General features: G+C 38.9%; 1 protein-coding gene across 5 annotated transcripts in view; it reads left to right on the top strand.

The window, feature by feature from the left end:
• Positions 1–20178, top strand: part of ATF6 (activating transcription factor 6) — a 184029-nt gene that overhangs the window by 25814 nt on the left and 138037 nt on the right. For all 5 annotated transcript variants that reach the window (XM_073221565.1, XM_073221563.1, XM_073221566.1 and 2 more), the window contains 3 exons: positions 1757–1977; positions 17380–17565; positions 18390–18481. In XM_073221565.1, the coding sequence (XP_073077666.1) occupies positions 1757–1977; positions 17380–17565; positions 18390–18481 (499 nt within the window). The remainder of the gene's footprint in view (positions 1–1756; positions 1978–17379; positions 17566–18389; positions 18482–20178) is intronic.

Below are 20178 nucleotides of genomic sequence, written 5' to 3'. Positions count from 1 at the left end.
GGTTTGAGTCAGTGATTCTCAACCTGCAGACTGGACACCTTGGGGTGTGGGTGGTAGGAGTAAGAGTCCGGGCATTTCGCAAGGTGTCTGAAAACCCTTGCTTGTGGCAAGCGTGTTCTGTAGACTGAATAAATGATTTATTTCATGTATCTTTATACTACTGTTTTTCATTTTTGTGGCTATACTTCTGTACAAACAATAAATTCATTTTAAATCATTACTAAATTCTTAATATCTTCTCTTTTCATGTATTTTTCTCAATCTGCAGAATCTGAATGGACAACCATGATCATCTTGGGTGACATGATATTTTGTGATATTAAAAATGCTACTTATATTCAGGGTGGAAACCCTTGGTTTAAGTTTTACATTGTGATGAGTATGTCTTTTCATAGTACCAGACTGACTATAATTTCTTAATAAGTGTTTTTAAAAAACCTAACATGTGGTCATATGCTGTTTATTTTATTACCTATTTTTACTTGCATATTTATATCTACTTATGAGTCATTTTGCCATTTTATAGTTTGTATTTCATAAAAGAAGTTATTCCAAGGGGAAATGAGAAGATAAAAATGCTGTAATCATTTACACCCAAGTAAATTGTGCATATGGCAAATTTGTGAAATTATATTTGTCTTCCTTACTAATTTACTAATATATCTGGGATAAAATGCTATTAAATTCTTTCAGTATGCTTTTTTGAGGCCATCTGAAATAAAGACTGATTTTATAGAAGTGATTTTTTTTTTAAGCTAAGCCAGATGTTCTTAACAGGTGTTCTGAAACATTATTGTGAGTTTTAGTTTTCTTTGATCCTTTGGTATCTGAGCTGAGTTTTTTATGGGTCATGTTAAACACTGTCTGAAAGTACAATGCTTTTTTTTCCTTAATGAGGAACTATAAATACATAAGAAATTTTAGTTGCCAGTTACTGTAGCACCTTTATTTTGTTGGGCAGGCTCAAGCAGCTGTGGATGTTAGGCAAGGCTTTCAACACCGTATAAAAGTGGTCAGATCTGAAAGGAAACACTCGGTAGGGAAGTAAAAGTTTTAATAGGCCAGTGTTATGAGTTGGTTGCATCTTCTTTAGGTTAATAATACTAATTCTCCTCAGATTAGCATAAATTTGAAATAATGTTAAATGTGAAGATCAAGAAAAGATGGGAGGCTATTTGGGGTCGGGGAGTTGGTATTATCTCCAGATGATTTTTAATTACAGATTTATGTTTTCTGTGCCTCTTGGCTAAGAATTCACCTCAAATGGTTTTAACATTTTTGGTATTTGTAGCCCCCTGTTCTTCTAAGTATTGAGTTGCTGAATCTCTTGTTCATATATTTTTGGTGTTGTGTTTATTTTCTAAGTCCATTTAACTTAAAATATATTGTTCCCTGTGTTTAGTATAAATGGTTTGTTATTTATAATATGAAAAATCCTTTGAGCAGTATTAAATCTCAGAGGTTAATACTTAGAGAAATCTATGAATAACTCAGCAAATTTGATAGGCATATAGTGAAGAAAAAAAGAATGTAAATACATTGTTAATGGTAACTTCAGAGGGAAGGAATTTAGTTGGTTTCCTTAAACACACAGAAGCCAGCATGGGTACAGCTGCTTTTGGTCTTCATTGGTGGTTTCAGGTGCCTCAGTGTGATACCACCTATTACATCTGCAGAAGAGACCAGAACGTCAGACACCTCCCCTGCCGCAGTGGGCACGCGCCCTCTGATGCCTTTTCCTTTTTCTCTGCTGTAGGTCAGACCATAGTGCTCTCTCAGCCTACTGTCATGCAGCTCCAGGCACCTGCAGTTCTGCCCTTGCCCCAGCCCGTCCTCGCTGTCGCAGGGGGAGCCACACAGCTACCTAACCACGTGGTGAACATAGTACCATCTCCTGTGGCGAGCAGCCCGGCAAATGGAAAACTTGCTGTGACTAAACCTGTCCTACAAAGTACCGTGAGAAGTGTGGGTTCAGATGTAAGTTTTGAAACTTAGTGCTTTATTAGTACCTGATTTAAAACACAAAAACAAAACAAAACACTTTTTCTCTTGTCGCCTTGTATTTGTGTTTTTATAGTTTATCATAGTGCATGAAATAAAAGAATGTGCTGAAATTGTACATCCAGTCTTTGGTGGAAAATAACTGTCAGGCTTTTTATGTTAGAATCTAAGGGAAAAGGTTTTAAAAAGTCCAAAGTGGTTTGACGAAAAGTGACATGTGCGTCCCTTCCTCTGCCCCCTCCTGTAGAACTCTCTCATCACGTTCTTCAAGCCCCTCCCTCAACCCAGTTGTACACTGGTGTTTGACAGGATTCTCTCAGGTTTCCTGATCGGAACATTTTTGGCAACACCCCAGATGAGAGTCTGTAGACAACTTGTTAGTCAGGGTTTATATTTAGCTGCTCTCCTGACTTATTGAAGGGCTTCCACCACTGCATTACGGTGACTTGCTGTTCTTAGGAATTCCGTCTCTTAATGATAATTTGGTACTTTCCCATCTTTGCAAAGCTTCAAGTTTTCTAGCCTGTTCTGTAGGGATTTTTGTAATTTATGAATCACAGAAAGTTTCCTAAAATCTGTCGCTCCCTAAAGTCAGTTATAGCCCTTGCTTCCTTTAAAAGTGATACAGAATACCCAGGGTTACTTATTAAACAATAATTGAACTTCATGGGCTTAAAGTTCAATGGAAGTTAAAGTCAAATAATCCAACAGTGAATTCTCTAAAATTGTGATTGGTAAAGTAAACCCTATATGTTTTCTTTAAAATAAAGGTGGATATTATTGGTTGTTAATGCTGCTACTTTATATTTTGTTTAGGTGTTGCAAAGTACTTCTAAAATCCTGTGAGTCATGTCAGGTTGTTCATCAGACCGCTGTCTGATCTGCCATAATTTATTAACTAGTAGTCAGTAGGCTAAAACATTGAGCTGTGAAATGACTCCGCTGTTGCCTAAATACAACCAAGTAATCTCACTCAGCAATGTTGTAGACCCATTACAAAGGAATATTACCTAGTGAAAGTAGGACATTGAAGTTTTACAATAATTCTCATAGTTTATATAGGCTTTGAAAACAATGCATGCCAACATATGAAGGAGGAAAATCAGTGTAGTATGAGAACAGACATGGATAGTAGAAGATAAAGTTTGACTATTGTGCTAATTTATTTTGAGGACTAGAAAAGATAAATACAGTGCTTGTGGCATAATGGGCACTAACACATAGTATGTGTTTCAGTCAGAGATGAAATGATACGATGCTGGAATTTGCTTTAAAATACTCTGGGGAGGTGATGGGCACAGGATAGAGGAAACAAGATTGGCAAGATGTTGATAATCATTGAATTTGGGTGTGTAATCTTTCTCTCTTTTTGGTGTATGAAAAATTTCCACAATAAGTAAATGAACAATAATAACCAAAATCCAAGAATATTCCATGATACTTTCAATTAAAAAGCTGTATAGTCAATAAAAAGAAACTGTTTTTCATAGGACACTAAGAAGTATAAGCATTGATGAAAGAGGACTTTTTTAACGATCCCCTAAAATTTCTTCTAATACTCTTCAGGAATTTGAATGCTTATTTTGTAATATTCCCAAATGGAACTAACAGAAAATATTCAAAGTTGTCTATGTAAAATGTGTTAGGACATTTAGGATATTTATTATGAAATATTTTAGACATGAGAAAAGGTAAACACTTATTAGAACTTAAAAAATATAGACTAATAATAGAGTTGTAAAGATACTAACATAATCTTAGTCTGCATTCTTAGACTTACAACGTCCGATCATGGCACAGTTCAGAGGAACCCAGCCGGGACGGGAAGGAAGTCTGGAACCACGTAGGCAGAGGAATGGTTTAAAGGTTGGGGTGATTCGGTGAACTGAGAAGATAAGTGGATAAGCAGAGAAACTAGAACAGGAGATATCTTCTAGGAAATGAAGGTTTCATGTGGAAAACTAGATAATTGTTCTGGGTTATTCCAGAGGACTCAGCAGGTACAGGTAAATTATTGAAAGTTCTTCTAATCCTAAGATTCTTTGATGTAGAGATTGTGTTTAAAATCCAGAGGAGGAGGTTTTTTTTTTTCTCCTTTTTTCTTCAAGGCTTCCTATCTGAATAAAGAGCATCTTATTGTTGGCAGTCATCATTGTATGCTCCTGACCTGTTTTGTAATCTCTAAGCATTTCACTTACTTACTTGTTGGCCTTTTTAACCAGATATCCTTTATAAAAGTTCTCTGGTGTGAAAAGACCATGTTCTGCTCTTGCGCTCTTAGGAGCGCTCTGTAAATTTGGTGAGTAATTTACTGATGAAATCTCAGTCAACATTGAGGAACTGGGGCATATGTGAGATGAAAAAGAACTGAGCCATCATTTTTCTCTTCTTTGGGGCAATATTTATTAGCTAGCATTCTTACTCAAAATTTAAGAGGTGACAGATTGCAAGGGAAAGGTTTAACTATTCCGTGTCTGGTTGCAAGACCTGAAGAAGATGAGAATAGATTTTCTAGTCAACCTGCATCGAAGTTTTTGTGCTGATTTTTCCTCGGCTAGCACATCAGGAAGTGAGCCAAGCCTTTTCAGTATGAGTTTTCTGGTAGTGGTTTTGGCTTCATGTTTATTTCAAGTAAAGAAACATCAGTCTGTCCTATCAGCTAGCCAAGCCACTCAGGAACCCAAAGTAAATCTGTTCCAGTAGCCGCAGAAAACTTTGATCTCCTCATATAGCCTGCGGTGTTCGTGACTTGGTTGACCTTAGTAGTGCATGTTTGTTAGACTTGAGTCTTCTTAAGTTAGGATACATTTCAATTAGTATAATAAATTTCTGACTCAGAATGGCCCAAAAGAAAAAGATGTCATGTCACCTTCTGTGCTTTTAAACCAAAAGTGTGTGAAAAGCATTGTTAGAAAAAAAAGAAAAAAGTGTATCAATCTTTTGTGGTTTTCTAATGCTGCCGTGTCTTCTTTTTCCCTCCCTTTTTTGTTCTTTTGCCGACTAGTTCCACTCTGTAGAGGCCTGGTACTGCCATAAGTAACGTTTTTAGCATACCATATTCTGTAAACTGCATTAAGTGCCACATTTTATGTTATGAAACAGTTCGCCTGGTTCAAATTATAATCTCAGTCTTCCTGCCTTTTGCTGGTAAATCTGTTCTGTTAAACTCTTGGAAACCTCACCTAAGTTTTCAAGAAATCTGGCTGCTTTTTGGCTCTGATCCTGATGGAAAAAATGAACACGGTCTCTCATTTCAGTGTGGAAATTCCCTTACAGTTTCTTAGTAAATGGCAATCTTGGAACTACAAAGTTGCCTTCATGCTTATCTTTCTTTAAAGGACTGTTGAATGTTGCCAGGCAAAACTGAGTGGCTTGGCTAGCTGATAGGACAGACTGATGTTTCTTTACATGAATTAAGTAAAGATAAGCATTCTGTTTAAGTCTGTACCTCCATTTCCACTACCCGTCACACTTCCATGAAGTTATGAAACATTGTGGCTCTGGTCTTAAGGCTGTGGAGTTACATTGTTTTGGTTAATGGGGTGAAACATCAGGGGAAAAAAGTGCTGAAACTACATTCTACATTTTCTACAGTGAGCCAGGGTGGAGCAGAAACCCTTAAACCTCAGTCAGTCTGTGGGAACAGTGGGAAGAAAATGACCGGGACCTAGGGCAGAAACTAGAAATAACATCAGATGGGAGGCTGATGAAGGGGTGCAGGCCATACTGACAGAATGCCCCAGGGCTTCCTCTTAGCCTGCTCACCCCATTGAGCATCTTCCAAACCCTTTATTACTTGGCACCCTGTTTCTTATTCTTTGCATAGTGACCGTGACTCCTTCACCCCAGTCCCTGGCCTTTGGGAGTCCCTGCCCTGTGTAATTAGCCATCAGGAAAGCCAGGTGCACGGGGGAATCCCTTTCCACTGGCCTGCAGGTATTAGAAATGGTGTGAAGGGGATCGCCCTGGCATACCAAATGGAGCTTTGTATTTCTTTGGAGACAGTGTTACACAGTTCAAGTTCAATATTTCAGGTAGAGTTAGTGTTGTGAGCATGGAAGTGATGAGATATGGGCGGGCATGGATGCCGCACACACAGTGTTCCCTTATTGCAGTGGATGGTTGCTCAGCTTTGGGAATCTACTACTTTTACAGCAGGCAGTAAGCAAGTTTCCTCATTGTCCAGACATTCCCTCATTTCTCAACATACAGCGCCAATAAATGGCCTTGGTAGAGAGTCGCCAGGGCCTTGTTTTCTTGGTCTACCCAGGAAGATGGATAATAGCATGACTCACAAGACTTCGAGAGGAGTGTCTTGCAAGAAAAATACAAACCTAAAATAATGTTTACAATTCAAAGCAATGCAGAGAAACTCTTAGAAACATGGAGAGTGCCTGTGTTGTAGTTCAGAAAAAAAGCCTAACCTCTTACTGGCACATAAGCTGCTGTTTTATCTGTAACACCCAAAAATAGGTCCTCTGTTGGGTCAGAGTGTGAGCTGAGTGTTCCCAAATGGTGGCTAGCTTAGACCTAAGAAGATAAACCATGAATAGATACTTTTTAGTAACTAAATTCTTCAACAACAGAGACCTCGAAATCATTTTATTTCTTTAGGCTGTGAAGTAGAGGAATCCATCAGAACAAATTCAACAGGAAGGATTTGAAGATCTCAAAAGCTACCCAGATTTTATTAGAAAATTACTTCGGTGCTGACTGCTTCTTGGCTTTACTGCTACCAGGGACTGCAAAATAAAAGAAAAACAAGCTTTGTTCAAATACTTGCAGTTTCTCTTTAGATGAAGGTTTGGGACTTCTCAAAATTTACTTTGAGTAAAGACTTTGACAAATAATTTCATTTGTGGTTACAGGAGCTTTGGAAAGGGAAGTGAGCAGAAGGGGGTATGTTTTTTCTTTTTTCTTTCCTGACATTACGTTAGGCTAGGTTTATGTTGTGGCAACCTAAGCATTCCCTAATCTATGTTTTTGAGTTTGGCATCTTGATAAGGTGAATAATTATTTTTAAAGGATGCTGGTTTATATCCTAATAAATAATTCAATGTTTCTCTCTCCTTGCTCTGATCTCCCTTCCTGCTTCCCATCCTTGGAGACTCATTCTAAAGGGACAGTCCTCCCATGCCCCAGATGCTTTCTCGCAACTGGGTTCCCCTGCCCAGGAGCAGTCATCATTAGTAGCTTTTTGTGCATTCTTCCTGAGACAGTTCATTAATATCTATTTATAGTTTTACCTATTTATCTGTTTTACAGAAATGGTAACAGACTATGCCTGCTGTCCTGCACCTTGCTTTTCTCAATTAATATCTTAGAGATCTTTCTATATCAGTACACAAAAAGTTTCTTACTCTTTTCATAACTGCCTGGTGGTCTGTTTCGTAACAGTGCCGTAATTAGTAATTATGTAAGATTTTTGCAGTTTTTTTTCTTTATCAGTATTCCTCCATGGAATAACTTGGTACTTACTTCGTTTTGTTCATGTGCTAGTTTCTCCTGTAGGAGAAATCCCGAGAGTCGGAAGGAAGGTACTTTAATATTTAGGTAGGTACTACCGAATGGCCCTCCATAGGGATAGTTCTGATTTCTTCTTCCACTTTCAGGGTATGAGAGTGCTGGTCACAAGGCTTCTCAGTGGGAGCCCATGGACATTCAGTGTTTCTATAAACATTTCCCCTTTTCCTCATCTTACCCCTTTCCTCAAATAATATTTTGTATCACTTTGTGTGCATGTGCATTTGTCTGAGAGAATCTGTAGCTTCCTATGTAGTCTTTCTATTCTTTTACATATTTTCATTGAGATGAAATTCACATACCATAGAGTTCATCCTTTTAAAATCCTTTTAAAATGTAGTGGTTTTTCAGTATATTCACAGACTTATGCTTCCATCACTACTATCTAATTCCAGAACATATTCATCACCTTAAAAAGAAATTCTATACCCATTAGTAGCAGCTATTCTTCATTCCCCTCCTCTGCCCAGCCCCTGGAAACCACTAATAGACTTTTTGTCTGTGTGGAATTGCCTGTTGTGGGCATTGCATGTCAACAACATTAAACATGATGTCATCTTTTGTGTATGACTACTTTCATTTAGCATAATGTTTTTGAAAATCCATATTGTAACATGTATCAGTACTTACTCCGTTTTATGGCCAAAAATATTCCATTGTTTGGACATACCAAATTTTGGATTATCTATTCATCAGTTAATGGACATTTGGGTGGTTTCTACTTTTGGCTATTATGAATAAAGCTGCTTTGAACATTTATGTTCAAGTTTTCATAGGTTTTTAAAGACCATTTTTAATATATAAGGAGTACTTATAAATTAGTGAGAAAATCCAAGTTAATGACCAAAATATGTGAGTAGATAATTCACAAAGGAGAGTGGCAAATTTTTTCAATGAAAGTATCAATGGCTATATATTTTTGAAGGAATATGCCCTCCAAAAGATTACAGTTTTAAAAGTACGTGAAAGAATATTAATTGTTAATAGAAAAGAACTTTTGACTGGTTAAAACTGGTTAAAGAATAATATTCAAGAAAGTTATGATTAAAATTTTCTGTGGTTCGTACCACCCTTCATTATAAGTTCTTAAGGAAAGTATCTTTACATCTTTCTTAATAATTCCCTGCCATTATGTGTACACTGCACCCCTGTGTGTGTGTGTGTGTGTGTGTGTGTGTGTGTGTGTGTGTGTGTGTGTACATGTATATTAGGTTTATGGTAATAACTTCAAGTTTTAATAAGTTGCGAAAACAAAAATAACACAAAGAATACACACATACACAGATTGACCTGTTGTTGGCATTTTACTGCATTTGCTGTATTAGTTCTTTATCTGCCTGTCTGTCCATCCACCTGCACACCTACACATAGACATTTTTTTCCTGAACTGTTTTAGATTACCTCCCAGTCCTTTACCCCTAAATGTTTAAGTGTGTATTTCCTCAGAATAGGGATATTCTCTTACATACCCATAGTACAGTTATCAACTCGCTAGATTTATATTTGTAAAATACTTTAATCAAATGTTAATATTGCAGTTTTGTCAGTTGATGTACCTTTCACTGGATTTTTTTTTTTTTTTGAGAGGGCATCTCTCATATTTATTGATCAAATGGTTGTTAACAAGAATAAAATTCTGTATGGGGGGGGTCAATGCTCAATGCACAATCATTAATCCACCCCAAGCCTAATTCTCGTCAGTCTCCAATCTTCTGAAGCATAACAAACAAGTTCTTACATGGTGAACAGTACAAGGGCAGTCACCACAGAAACTTTCGGTTTTGATCACGCATTATGAACTATAAACAATCAGGTCAAATATGAATATTCATTTGATTTTTATACTTGATTTATATGTGGATCCCACATTTCTCCCTTTATTATTATTATTTTTATTTTTAATAAACTGCTGAAGTGGTAGGTAGATGCAAGATAAAGGTAGAAAACATAGTTTAGTGTTGTAAGAGAGCAATTGTAGATGATCAGGTGTGTGCCTGTAGACTATATGCTAATCTGAGCTAGACAAGGGCAATAAAACATCCATGGATGCAGAAGCTTTCTCTCAAAACGGGGGGGGGTGAGGTTCTAAGCTTCACCACTGTTGTTCCCCAATTTCTCACCTGATGGCCTCCCTGCGACTGTGCCTGTCTTAGGTTGTTCCTCCCTTGAGGAATCTTACCGGTCTCTGGCTAACCAGTCATCTTCTGGGGCCATACAGGGAAATGTAAAGTTGGTAAGTGAGAGAGAAGCCATATTGTTTGAAAAGGTTAGCTTTTTACTTCTTTGCAGATTTATGCCCTGTGGCTTCTATGCCCAGCACTTGTCTCGAGGTATCTTTACCACCTGGAGGAATTATGATGCTCGGTAAATTAGATATGGGGCAAGAGTTCTATTTAAGGGTTGTAATTAGGAAGGAAGAAGAAAAGCTATAGATGTAGCATATGGAAGAAAACATGGGAGGATTGATTATTTCTTTGACATATCTTCTTGTAGAGTACCTTAAGCATGTATAGGTTTTAAACTACTAACTAACTTGCACACACATATTAACATAATAGGAACACGGTGACATAAACAAAGCAAATCTATAATTACCAGCCATCTCCAGTGAAGCCAAGAAAACCAGTTAGGCACCCTAGGCATTTGTGAAAATTTGTCTATTATATGATGGATATTGTCCAACTGTACTTGAACAGTCTGAGAGAAATCAGACAAATTAAAGCAACCCATTTCTGGGATCTGTTCACATCCCATATGTTCTTTTGACCGTAGATAGTCCAAGTCGTAAGATTTTGGAGTGCTACAACTTGCACCCCTCCCAACTCCTGGTTGAGTTCCAACAGTACAGATCCGGTCAAATTCGTTGTCTCACTGTATGCACATGCCAGCCTAGACATCTCCCTCCTCATTCCTATGGCAAGTCCAGGAAACGGTGGGGTGGACGCAGCCACAACCGCAGCATCGCCCGGATCCCTGTGGAGGCTTTTTGATGATCATCCCCCGGCACCAGTCCTCCAGAGAGTGCTGATGCCGGAAGCTCCTCCTCATATCGTATCTTAGTTCATTTTCTGGGTAGCCAAGCTAGGCCTTGATCTTCTGCATAAAAACAAACAGACCCTTTGCCCACTCTTTGACATGCCCTCTATACCACTGTGCAGAACTCATTGGAGGTCAGCGCACAGGAACTGCTTTTTTTTTTTTTTCAATTAAGAGAAAGGAATATTATCAGAAAAGAGTACCTCCATAGCCGATCATCTGACACCCTTTAAGTGATCAAAATTAAGGATATTTAAAGCATGTGTTAATCTTTGATTTACCAATAGTTTTATCCTATCAAGGAGTAATCCCCCTTTTCTTTCTTTCTTTCTTTTTTTTTTTTAATCTTTAATCTACACTTACATGAAGAATACTATGTTTACTATGCTCTCCTCTATACCAGGTCCCCCCTAAAAACCACATTACAGTCACTGTCCATCAGCATAGCAAAATGTTGTAGAATCACTACTTGTCCTCTCTGTGTACAGCCCACCCTCCCCTTTCTCCCTCCCCCCCATGCATGCTAATCTTAATACCCCCTTTCTTCTTCCCCCCTCCTTATCCCTCCCTGCCCACCCATCCTCCCCAGTTCCTTTCCCTTTGGTACCTGTTAGTCCATTTTTGGGTTCTGTAATTCCGCTGCTGTTTTGTTCCTTCAGTTTTTACTTTGTTCTTATACTCCTCAGATGTGTGAAATCATTTGGTATTTCTCTTTCTCCACTTGACTTACTTCACTGAGCATAATACTCTCCAGCTCCATCCATGTTGCTGCAAATGTTAGGATTTTCCCTCTTCTTATGGCTTAGTAGTATTCCATTGCTTTCACTGGATTTTTCCCCCCTCCAATCTAGGATCCAATCTAGGGTCCAGATACTGCATTTAGTTGTCATGTCTCTTCAGCTGCTTTTAATCTGGAACATTTCCACAGTCTTTGTCTTAACACTTTTAAAGAATTCAGCTCTTTTCTAATACAGTTTTGATACATATTTCACAATTGTATTGAATTATAAATCATTTATTTTCACATAATCCTATTTAATTAATCCTTGCGAAGTGGGCATTATTTATTCCCATTTTATCATTGAAGGAATCAGATGGCTAAATGTTTTAGCCAAGGCCATATTGGTAAGATGGCCAATGCGATAAAGTGCTGGGTGCCGGTGCGTAACTTACAGATACTTTCAACCTCCTAAAGGCCCTTTGAGGGAAACGAGAGCCCTGATGGATACAGAGTGAGGAACAGACTGAGAGATCTCTAAGGAGCGTGAATTGGATTTTTATTCTTAGGCTCTGTTCTTATGCTTCTGCACTGATTAAATGAGATTTCCAGATTTTGTCTGTTTCAGTTTTCTTAGTCTGACTTTACATTTGAAATCTGTCAAAGTAGGAGCTGGGATGCAGGCAGATACTTTCAATATTGCTTTAGTTGCATAGTTTATCTGAGTAGCTGGGTGGGAGGCACATTGTTGATGGAACTAAGAATTTTTGCCTCATTCAGTTTATTCACATCTTCAAGATACTTCTTTTTGCTGAAACTTCATGTGCATGGTAACATGGTTACAGAGAGCCTTCATGGCTCTTACTCACTTGATCCTCGCTGCAATCGTTTGACCTGGTATACTGAGTTAGGATTCAGGCCTAGGCCTTCTCTCAGTCCATTACTCTGTGCTCCATTAATGGGCCTTTACTTTCAAGGCAGCCCAGATGCAGTGCAAACTTCAGGTAACCTACAACTTGAAACTTGCCCCTCCCTTTCCTCTCCCACTGTAAATGTACTTCCTTAAATGTTAAAAATTTTGAGCAGGTGGTTTTAAGTCTTTATAGAGACTAAGTCTAAAGATTGACCTTATTTGAATAACTCATCGAGATCAAAACTTACAGAGTAAAGCTCATCCGCAGTTTATGAGACAGTATGTGGTAGTACATGTTTAGCATCAGTACTAGAACCATTTTGCTTTTGGACAGGATGAGACCTTTGGGTGATGAGTGGCTTTAAGCTTTTTCACCACAATCCACAGCAGGAAATGTATTTTTTACATCTCTCAACACACACAGTCAATGAAACAATAGATTAACTCTTACTATAATATATATAAAGCATTCTGTTTTATTCTATCCTTTGCTTTTCTGTCGAATATTTTTAAGGCTGTTGTTTTCCAGTAAATTTATTAGACTACCCAATTTCAGGGTGTAGTAGTTTCATAACCTTTATTCTGATCCAACTCCCTCTTCTTAGTAATGTGTAATAGACCAGGGAAAGGAAGTGATTTTTTTGAAGATCTTCCAGTTAATTCATTGCAGTGTTGGAGCAAGAATTAAGGACTCCTGGCTTCCAGTGTTGTGTGTCTTTTAATGACCTAAATTACTATTAGTCTTACATAGCTACACAAAGTATTTCTAGGGACACACGAAGCAGAGGAATCAGTAGCTGAAGGCGGGAAAATGCTGTGAGGACCTGTGAGGGTCCCTCCGTTGTCCGGTGAGCTGCGCCCACAGTGTGGCTTTCCTAAGGGCGCCTGGTGGATATGGCTTTTGCCTCTCTACCAGCTCCTCTCTCCCTTCACTTAGAAGATGAGCTTGGATACGGCAGCCAGGACCTAATACAGTCCAGCAGGGATTTTGTCTCTTCCTTTTCCTGGAGCTCACACTGCATGTCAGAAGGCATTCTTCATTCAGAAAAGAAAGAATGAATTTGCAGGGTGAAAATTATTTCCTTGCCTGTCAGTTAACTGGCTCAGGTTGTCAGCAGTGAAGATGCTTTAATTTTTGGTGAGTAGGAACTGGGTATAATGCTAGTATGTGCGTGCACGCGTGCTACACACACGCTTACTAGAAGGGGTAAAATAAAATTCTGGCTTTCTGTAGGAAATTTGAGAAGGCAGAGGTAGGATAAGTTGAAATTTTCCCTTCTGCTTTACAGTGTTATGAGAAAAAAAGAGTGTACAGAAGATTCTTAAGAGAAAACAAAATATTTAGCTGAATGCTTAAAATAAGGTTGCTACAAATTAAATTTGCCAATGATTTTTTAGCTGTATACATTTTTTATGTTGTATTTTATAAATATACTTACTATGACATGCAATAATGTTAGGTAAAAATAAGAAGAAATGTATAAAAATTTACTACTTTGGCTTTTAAATTTCAAATAGACAAAGTTTACTTTTTCTTGAATTGAAAACTTCTGTCTGATATGATGAAAAAGTTAGTTGGTGACAGTTTCTGCTTCATAACATCAATTTAGAGGGAAAGATTCCGTTTAGAGGGAAAGAACTGATAGAAAGATGTGCAATGAACCAGTGATCAGAACTTGATCTGGCTTGAGTTTGTTTGAGCTATTGGACTGTATTTCTTAGCATTAAAATATTCTAATATCTTTAATTTATAGCCAGTTAAGACTTCAAAGCTCATTTCTCAGCAACATCATAGAATCAAGGGTCTAAAGAGTTTGTTTTATTTGTAAGAAGAGCATCCTATATTATAGTGTTTATCAGCCAATAACTTTTAAAAATAAAAAACAAAATGCAAACAGACTTGGAATTTTGACTCTTAAATGAATCGGCCTTCAGGAAGTACTTGTCCTAGCTGCATTGTTGGTATAGCGGGGAGCACAGCAGCCTTCCAGAAAGTACCTGGCCTTCTGTGAACGTTCTCCTTTCTTATAGTCACACAAATGTTTATTTAATAAGAAAAACACTACATTTTGTGGTGCAGTGACACTGTAGGGAGAGTATTTTGCAGCTGTGGGGTTTTCTTTTTTCCAGAGCATAGTAGTTGGTAAAATTGTCTGAAGGCCGGATAATCAGAAGCAGGAACTAGCCAGCTGCTCATTCATTTCAGTCATGTTAAATCATCAGATACGCCCCGTAAGAGAGAGGTGTCAATTGATTAATGGGCCAGAGTATTGATTTTATGTGTCAGACTGCTAATAGAGGAGATTAAGCTTCCAGATAGAAGCAGTTCCATAAGCCTGCCTTTTCAAACCGGCACGTAATTAAAGTAACGGTTCACTGAGGTCAGGCTTCAGCGCTGTGATGCGGGACATTGGATTCGGAATTGAAAAGCCGTGTAGAGCCAGTGTGTGAGTAGCGCTGGGCTTGCAGGCAGCTGGCAGAAGTTCCAGCCTTGGCTCTTCTACTCTCACAGACTCAAATGATGAAGCTTATTTTAAAGAATTTTGAAAAATTTAATGATTTCAACAAGAGGAGATGGATTAAATGTATCATGGAACATCAGGATAATTGAAGTACTATGCTGCCACTCTTACTGCGTGTCAAAGATCATGATATATCATGTGTGCAAAACTCAGTTTGCAGCACAGTAATTACCCTGTAATCCTTTTCTTGTAAAATGTCTCCCCCAACAGAACAAAACGAAACACCACAGCGTGTGTGTTTAGTCTGAAAGTCATAATTTTTTTGCCTAGAAATACAGAATAATTTAAATGGTATATTTTCAGATAACTGAAGATAGCGTGCTGAGATGTAAAGCTGGAACTCTGTGCTTGGTCATTCCTGTGCATTTCATTTACTATTACTGTCTTTATCCTTTGTATTTACTGATAGCACTGAGTATTTATTTTCAGAACTATATTGTATCTTTTTCTATGGGAAGAAATGAATGTTTGGTCCCAGGTGGTTTTCATTTCCTTAGTATGAGGCATATGCACTGACAGCCTTTGAAACTTTAATGCTATGTATTATGCAGGTGCTCTTATTGTTTATAGAAAAACCTAATCCTTGTTTGAAATTTATTAAATGGTGCACCATCTGTAAGCCTCCCAAATTCCATAGATTAATTAGCCTTTAAAGTAAGGTTGCCTTTTATCTAACTTTTAGTATAAACTCTTTATCTGGGAACTTTCTCTTTTATGCTTGTTCAGTGTTGTGTGTACTTCAGCACCTAGTATTAAGTTTAGTTATGGACACTGGCATTCTCGGTAAGCATGAAGATCACGGAGAATAACAGTAGACTGAACAAAGTGGCATTGTCCGGAGAATAGTTTGAAATTTATGAGTAGTCAGTCCTTCATGACTTTGCCACTGCTGTGTGCGTGTGTGCGTGCATGTGTTTGTAGCATTACTGAAAAGTGGGGTAGTTATTGCACAGAGAAATTTTAGAGATGATGGCTGTATAAGTCAGCATTCTTAGGATGTTTCAGTTAAAAAAGAAAACGCACCTTTTTTGGGCATCTCATGGAATGTTGTTTTTCCTGGTGGGCTCTGATTGAAAGGTTGACAGCATTTAGGGCCGAGTGACCGATTGGTTGGCTTTAGTGTGTCTTGTCTCAGGAAATGTAGAACAGGGTGGAAATTGTATTGCTTAAAAGAAATCATTATTGAATTACTTTGTTTTATTTACTGGTCCCAGTAAGAGCTTTTGAACACTCCTCAGTAGAATGTTTATCTTTTAAAATCCATTATAAAACACGTAGAAGTCAATAATTCGGTTGTCTGGTACTTAGAGTAAACAATTTAATATTATTTGGTATTTTTTATGGACTTAATTTTGCTATATCACCCTCTCTCCCAAATAAATTAGGTTAATGCTGTAACAAATAGGTTCCATAACTTAGTTTAGAAAACATGACAAAAATAATTTTGCTCAGTAAGTTTTGATTATGGTCGATATTGTGGGTAATAAACCAAAAAGTAATATTTTTTGGTTTTGCCTTTTAAGGTATACAGTCTAGCTGGAGAGAGAGAGTTAACATTCATGGAACAATTGAGACCATTAGAATGTCCCAAGTGTATCTTCCAAACTAGAAGGGCATAAGAAATTCAGAGAAAATAAAAACCTGAGTGGTTTCCCATCATTAAGATTTTTGGGGAGTCCTTAGAATCAGGTTACTGGAGGAAACAGCATTCCAAATTTTAATAAACATTATGAACAAGGAAGGAGTTAGGCAAGTGGAGATCGTGATGAAGTTGGGTGTGGTTTAAAGGTTACATGGTTAGGGCAGAGGGTGCCGCTTAGTAGAGGGTGGTCACATGATGCAAGGCCTCAAAAACAAAAGTGGGCAGCTAGGATGTGGGCCAAGCTTGTTTTACAATAAAGGAGAAAGAGAGAAATGTTTCGGGGGGCGGGGAATTTTTTTCAACATGGTGGACGGGGAGAGACTGAAGGCAGATGAATAGTTAGGAGACCCCTGCAGTAGTGTAGGGGTGGGCCCATGAGAGCCGCCCTAGGAGCACCGCCGTGGGAGTAGAGGGAAGGAAGTGAGGGGGAGGCTCTTGCTGGGAAGGAACTCCGGCGTTAGCATGTCCTCAGTACACATCTAGTGAGTGAACGGGAGGCTGAGAGAGGGAGTGGATACAGAGAATGAAGGAGAAATAAACTAATAGTTACTTCTATAAGACCTGAGAGATACTGACGAGTGATAGCAGGTGGACAGATAAAAAACATCGAAGGAGAGGGAGATGATGAGTTCAATTTGTACGTAGTGAATTTGAAATGATGGTGGCTCTGCAAGTAGAAGTGGCCTGATGAATAATTGGATATATAGTTCTGGAAAATAGTTCCGGGACTGATACAGATTTAAAGGTGATGTGTACATACACATATACGTAAGGGCACTTTCTGAGAGGGTTTCTAAAGGGAAAATGGGAAGATCTGTAAATAAGCCTTAGCAAACACCAGAAGAAATCATTTTACATTTAGGTTTCATAAGGCCTTATTTAATCATTTGATTTCCGTCTACTTAAAATTTGAGTAATGTTTGGAACAGTTTGATTAAAAATAATCGTAAAAATTAGTATGTTCTGATCTGATGTGATCTGATTCTCAAATCAGAATATTCTGATTCTTTGCGACTTTTTCTAGATTGCTGTGCTAAGGAGACAGCAGCGTATGATAAAAAATCGCGAGTCTGCTTGTCAGTCCCGCAAGAAAAAGAAAGAATACATGCTGGGGCTGGAGGCAAGGTTACGGGCTGCGCTCTCGGAGAATGAGAAGCTCAAGAAGGAGAACGGATCGCTGCAGCGGCAGCTGGATGAAGTCCTCTCGGAGGTGAGCGCCGGGGAGCGGGCTGCCCTCCGGCGGGCAGTTGGCTCTGTAAACTAAAGCGTGTGGAACACTCGTGCTCGGGGCAGGAGGGCGCAGTCAGCCCCCCAACGGGGACGGTCAGGATGAAGCCCCGGGCAGAGGCAGTGGAGTTGGCGCCCCGACGGCTGCGCGTGAGGTTCTCCTGCCCCCCGATTTCGCCCACTCGTTGCTGTAGCAGTCTCCTTCCTGACTAAAGGTCCTAAAGCTCCTAAATAGTCAGGTTTCCCTTTAAATAAAGGAAACGATACAAAAAAATTAATTTTAAACCTTTTTTGGGTCTCCCTGACCACTGATAACGCTTTTTGCGTTTTTTTGCCCTGCTGGTGCCAGTCAGGTCAGTCTCAGTTTTGTTGATGAAATCTGCTGCCCTCAGGCTTTCCCCCTGCAGGGCTGTCCTGCCCGTGCCCACTGAATGGGGCCCCCTCTCCGTTCTTCTGTCTTGCCCCGAGCATATGGGACTATTCCACTGTCTTAAGACATTTATGAGGCAGGGAAAGGAACTACAGAACTATCTCAGAATTATTTGAAAACCCATACGAATGTAAAATTGTTTAATTCTCTCCTTTTATGTGAAGGGGCAGCTGCAGCAGAGTGGCTGCTGTATTTCTTCTCTCCTCTTCTCTCTGCTAGAATAGGGAGTTTGGGAAGCTCTGCTCTAAGCTTGTGACACTGTTCTTTCCTCACCTTTGAGTTCATATAACTGGTAAAGAACAGGGGTTTTATTTTAGATGTTTCTTTTTGTGGGGTTGATGTGGTTTCACTGTATTTAATATGGTCATTTCCTTTAGAACCAGAGGCTCAAAGTTCCTAGTCCGAAGCGAAGAGCTGTCTGTGTGATGATAGTACTGGCATTTATAATACTGAGCTACGGACCCGTGAGGTAAGTGTATAGATACTTGTTTCGGATACTAATGCTAAAAATTTATATATTCTCATTATTTGTTATTTTTAGTTCTGGTCTAAGCTAGAGAAAAACAGATTGGTTTGGTTCTTCTTAGAGACAGTATCTAAGTAAGAAGAAGGGAAAGGGAGGAGTGGTTTCTCTTCTGGCAGAAAATTCATGCTTCTAATGAAGAGAGCCTTAATTTGTCAAACAGGTCACTTGGGGGGCAGAATAGTGACCTCACGAAGATCATGGGCCTTGAAGTCAGACTGCCGGTTCAAATCCTGGCTCCTCCATTTAGTAACTTTGTTGTCTTAGGCAGGTAACTTAATTTCTCTGTGCTTCACTTCCTTTCCTTTAAAAGGGGCATTAAAACAACATAGCAGTGCCACCTGCCTCAGTACTGTGATACCCTAGTACGTTCTTACAAAGCTCTCGGGTGGCTTCCTCCCTAGCTAGGAAATGAATGGCTACAGCAGAAATTACCCATTTTTGATTTAGTAGGTTTGGAGTGAGAATCAAGAATCTAAATAATTTTTAAGCACTCCAGCTAATTCTGGTGCTGGTTTTCAGCTAAGCACAGCTTGAGAAAGGCAGCTTTTAGTCTGGAGTCATGGAATACTAGAAATCGAAGGGGTCTGTAGAGATCTACTCTTTTATATCCTACTCACCAAGACATATTCAGCACATGAACGAAGTCAGCACCTTTGATGTTGGGGAGTCAATTAGGGGTGGTGCCTTTGAAGATCCCATGATCCAGCTGGGAGGAGAGACTTGTGAGGTGATGGATGTAAAAACAGCAGTATGAACAAAGTAATAGAAAAATATATGAATTCCTTGAGGAGAAGGTTCATGTCATATTGATAGATGCTCAAAACATTTTTGCTTGAATGATAGAGTGACAAGGGAAATCCTCTTACAGGGAGCTGAATCTTGAAGTATGATAACAGTTTGCCAGGTGTAAAATACAGGAAAAGCATGTCAAACAGAGGGAACAGAAGTGAAAATGCACAATTATGAAAAGGCCCAACATATTCAGAAAAAAGTGAAAAATTCAGCATATCTTGTACGCAGGGGAGTGTACATGAGGGATGTAGGACTAGAGGTTTTAGTGGGACCAGATAATGAAGGGCCTCATATACTGCTATGTGAAGTGAGGTACCCCTCAGTTTTTAGGAAGAGGGCAACATAACCAGTTTTGTATATTAGGAAGATGACTCTGGGGGTGGTTTTGAGACTGGACTGGATTGAGGAGAAACTATGGGTAGAGACAGCATTAGGAGACTTGGTGTATGTAAGGCTGTTGATGAGAGTCTGGCCCCAGCCTGTGCTCATGGGAAGGATGGGCTGTCTCAGTACATCTCTGAGATACACCCTGTGGGATTTGATGAGCAGTAATACAAAGTGGGATGTGAAGAAAAGAAGAAGTTAAAGATAATTCCAAATTTTCTATCTTGAGGGACTGAATGACGATGCTGTCATTTGAAGTAGTAAACAAAAAGGAATAGTTTTATGATGGAAAATAATGGCTTTTGTTAGTAGTATGGGAACTTGGTGATAATGACTGGGTATTGGGAATGACCACGATAGAGAGGCAGATGGTAGTGGAGCGGAGGAGATTATCTAAACAATTACAGGAAGAAGAGCCGTAAGAACCTGGGGGAAATCAGCATGAACAGTAGATAGACTTAGCA

Source organism: Manis javanica, chromosome 14, assembly GCF_040802235.1.
Source record: "Manis javanica isolate MJ-LG chromosome 14, MJ_LKY, whole genome shotgun sequence".
Taxonomy (NCBI): Eukaryota; Metazoa; Chordata; class Mammalia; order Pholidota; family Manidae; genus Manis; species Manis javanica.
This window is presented reverse-complemented; position numbering and strand designations above follow the sequence as displayed.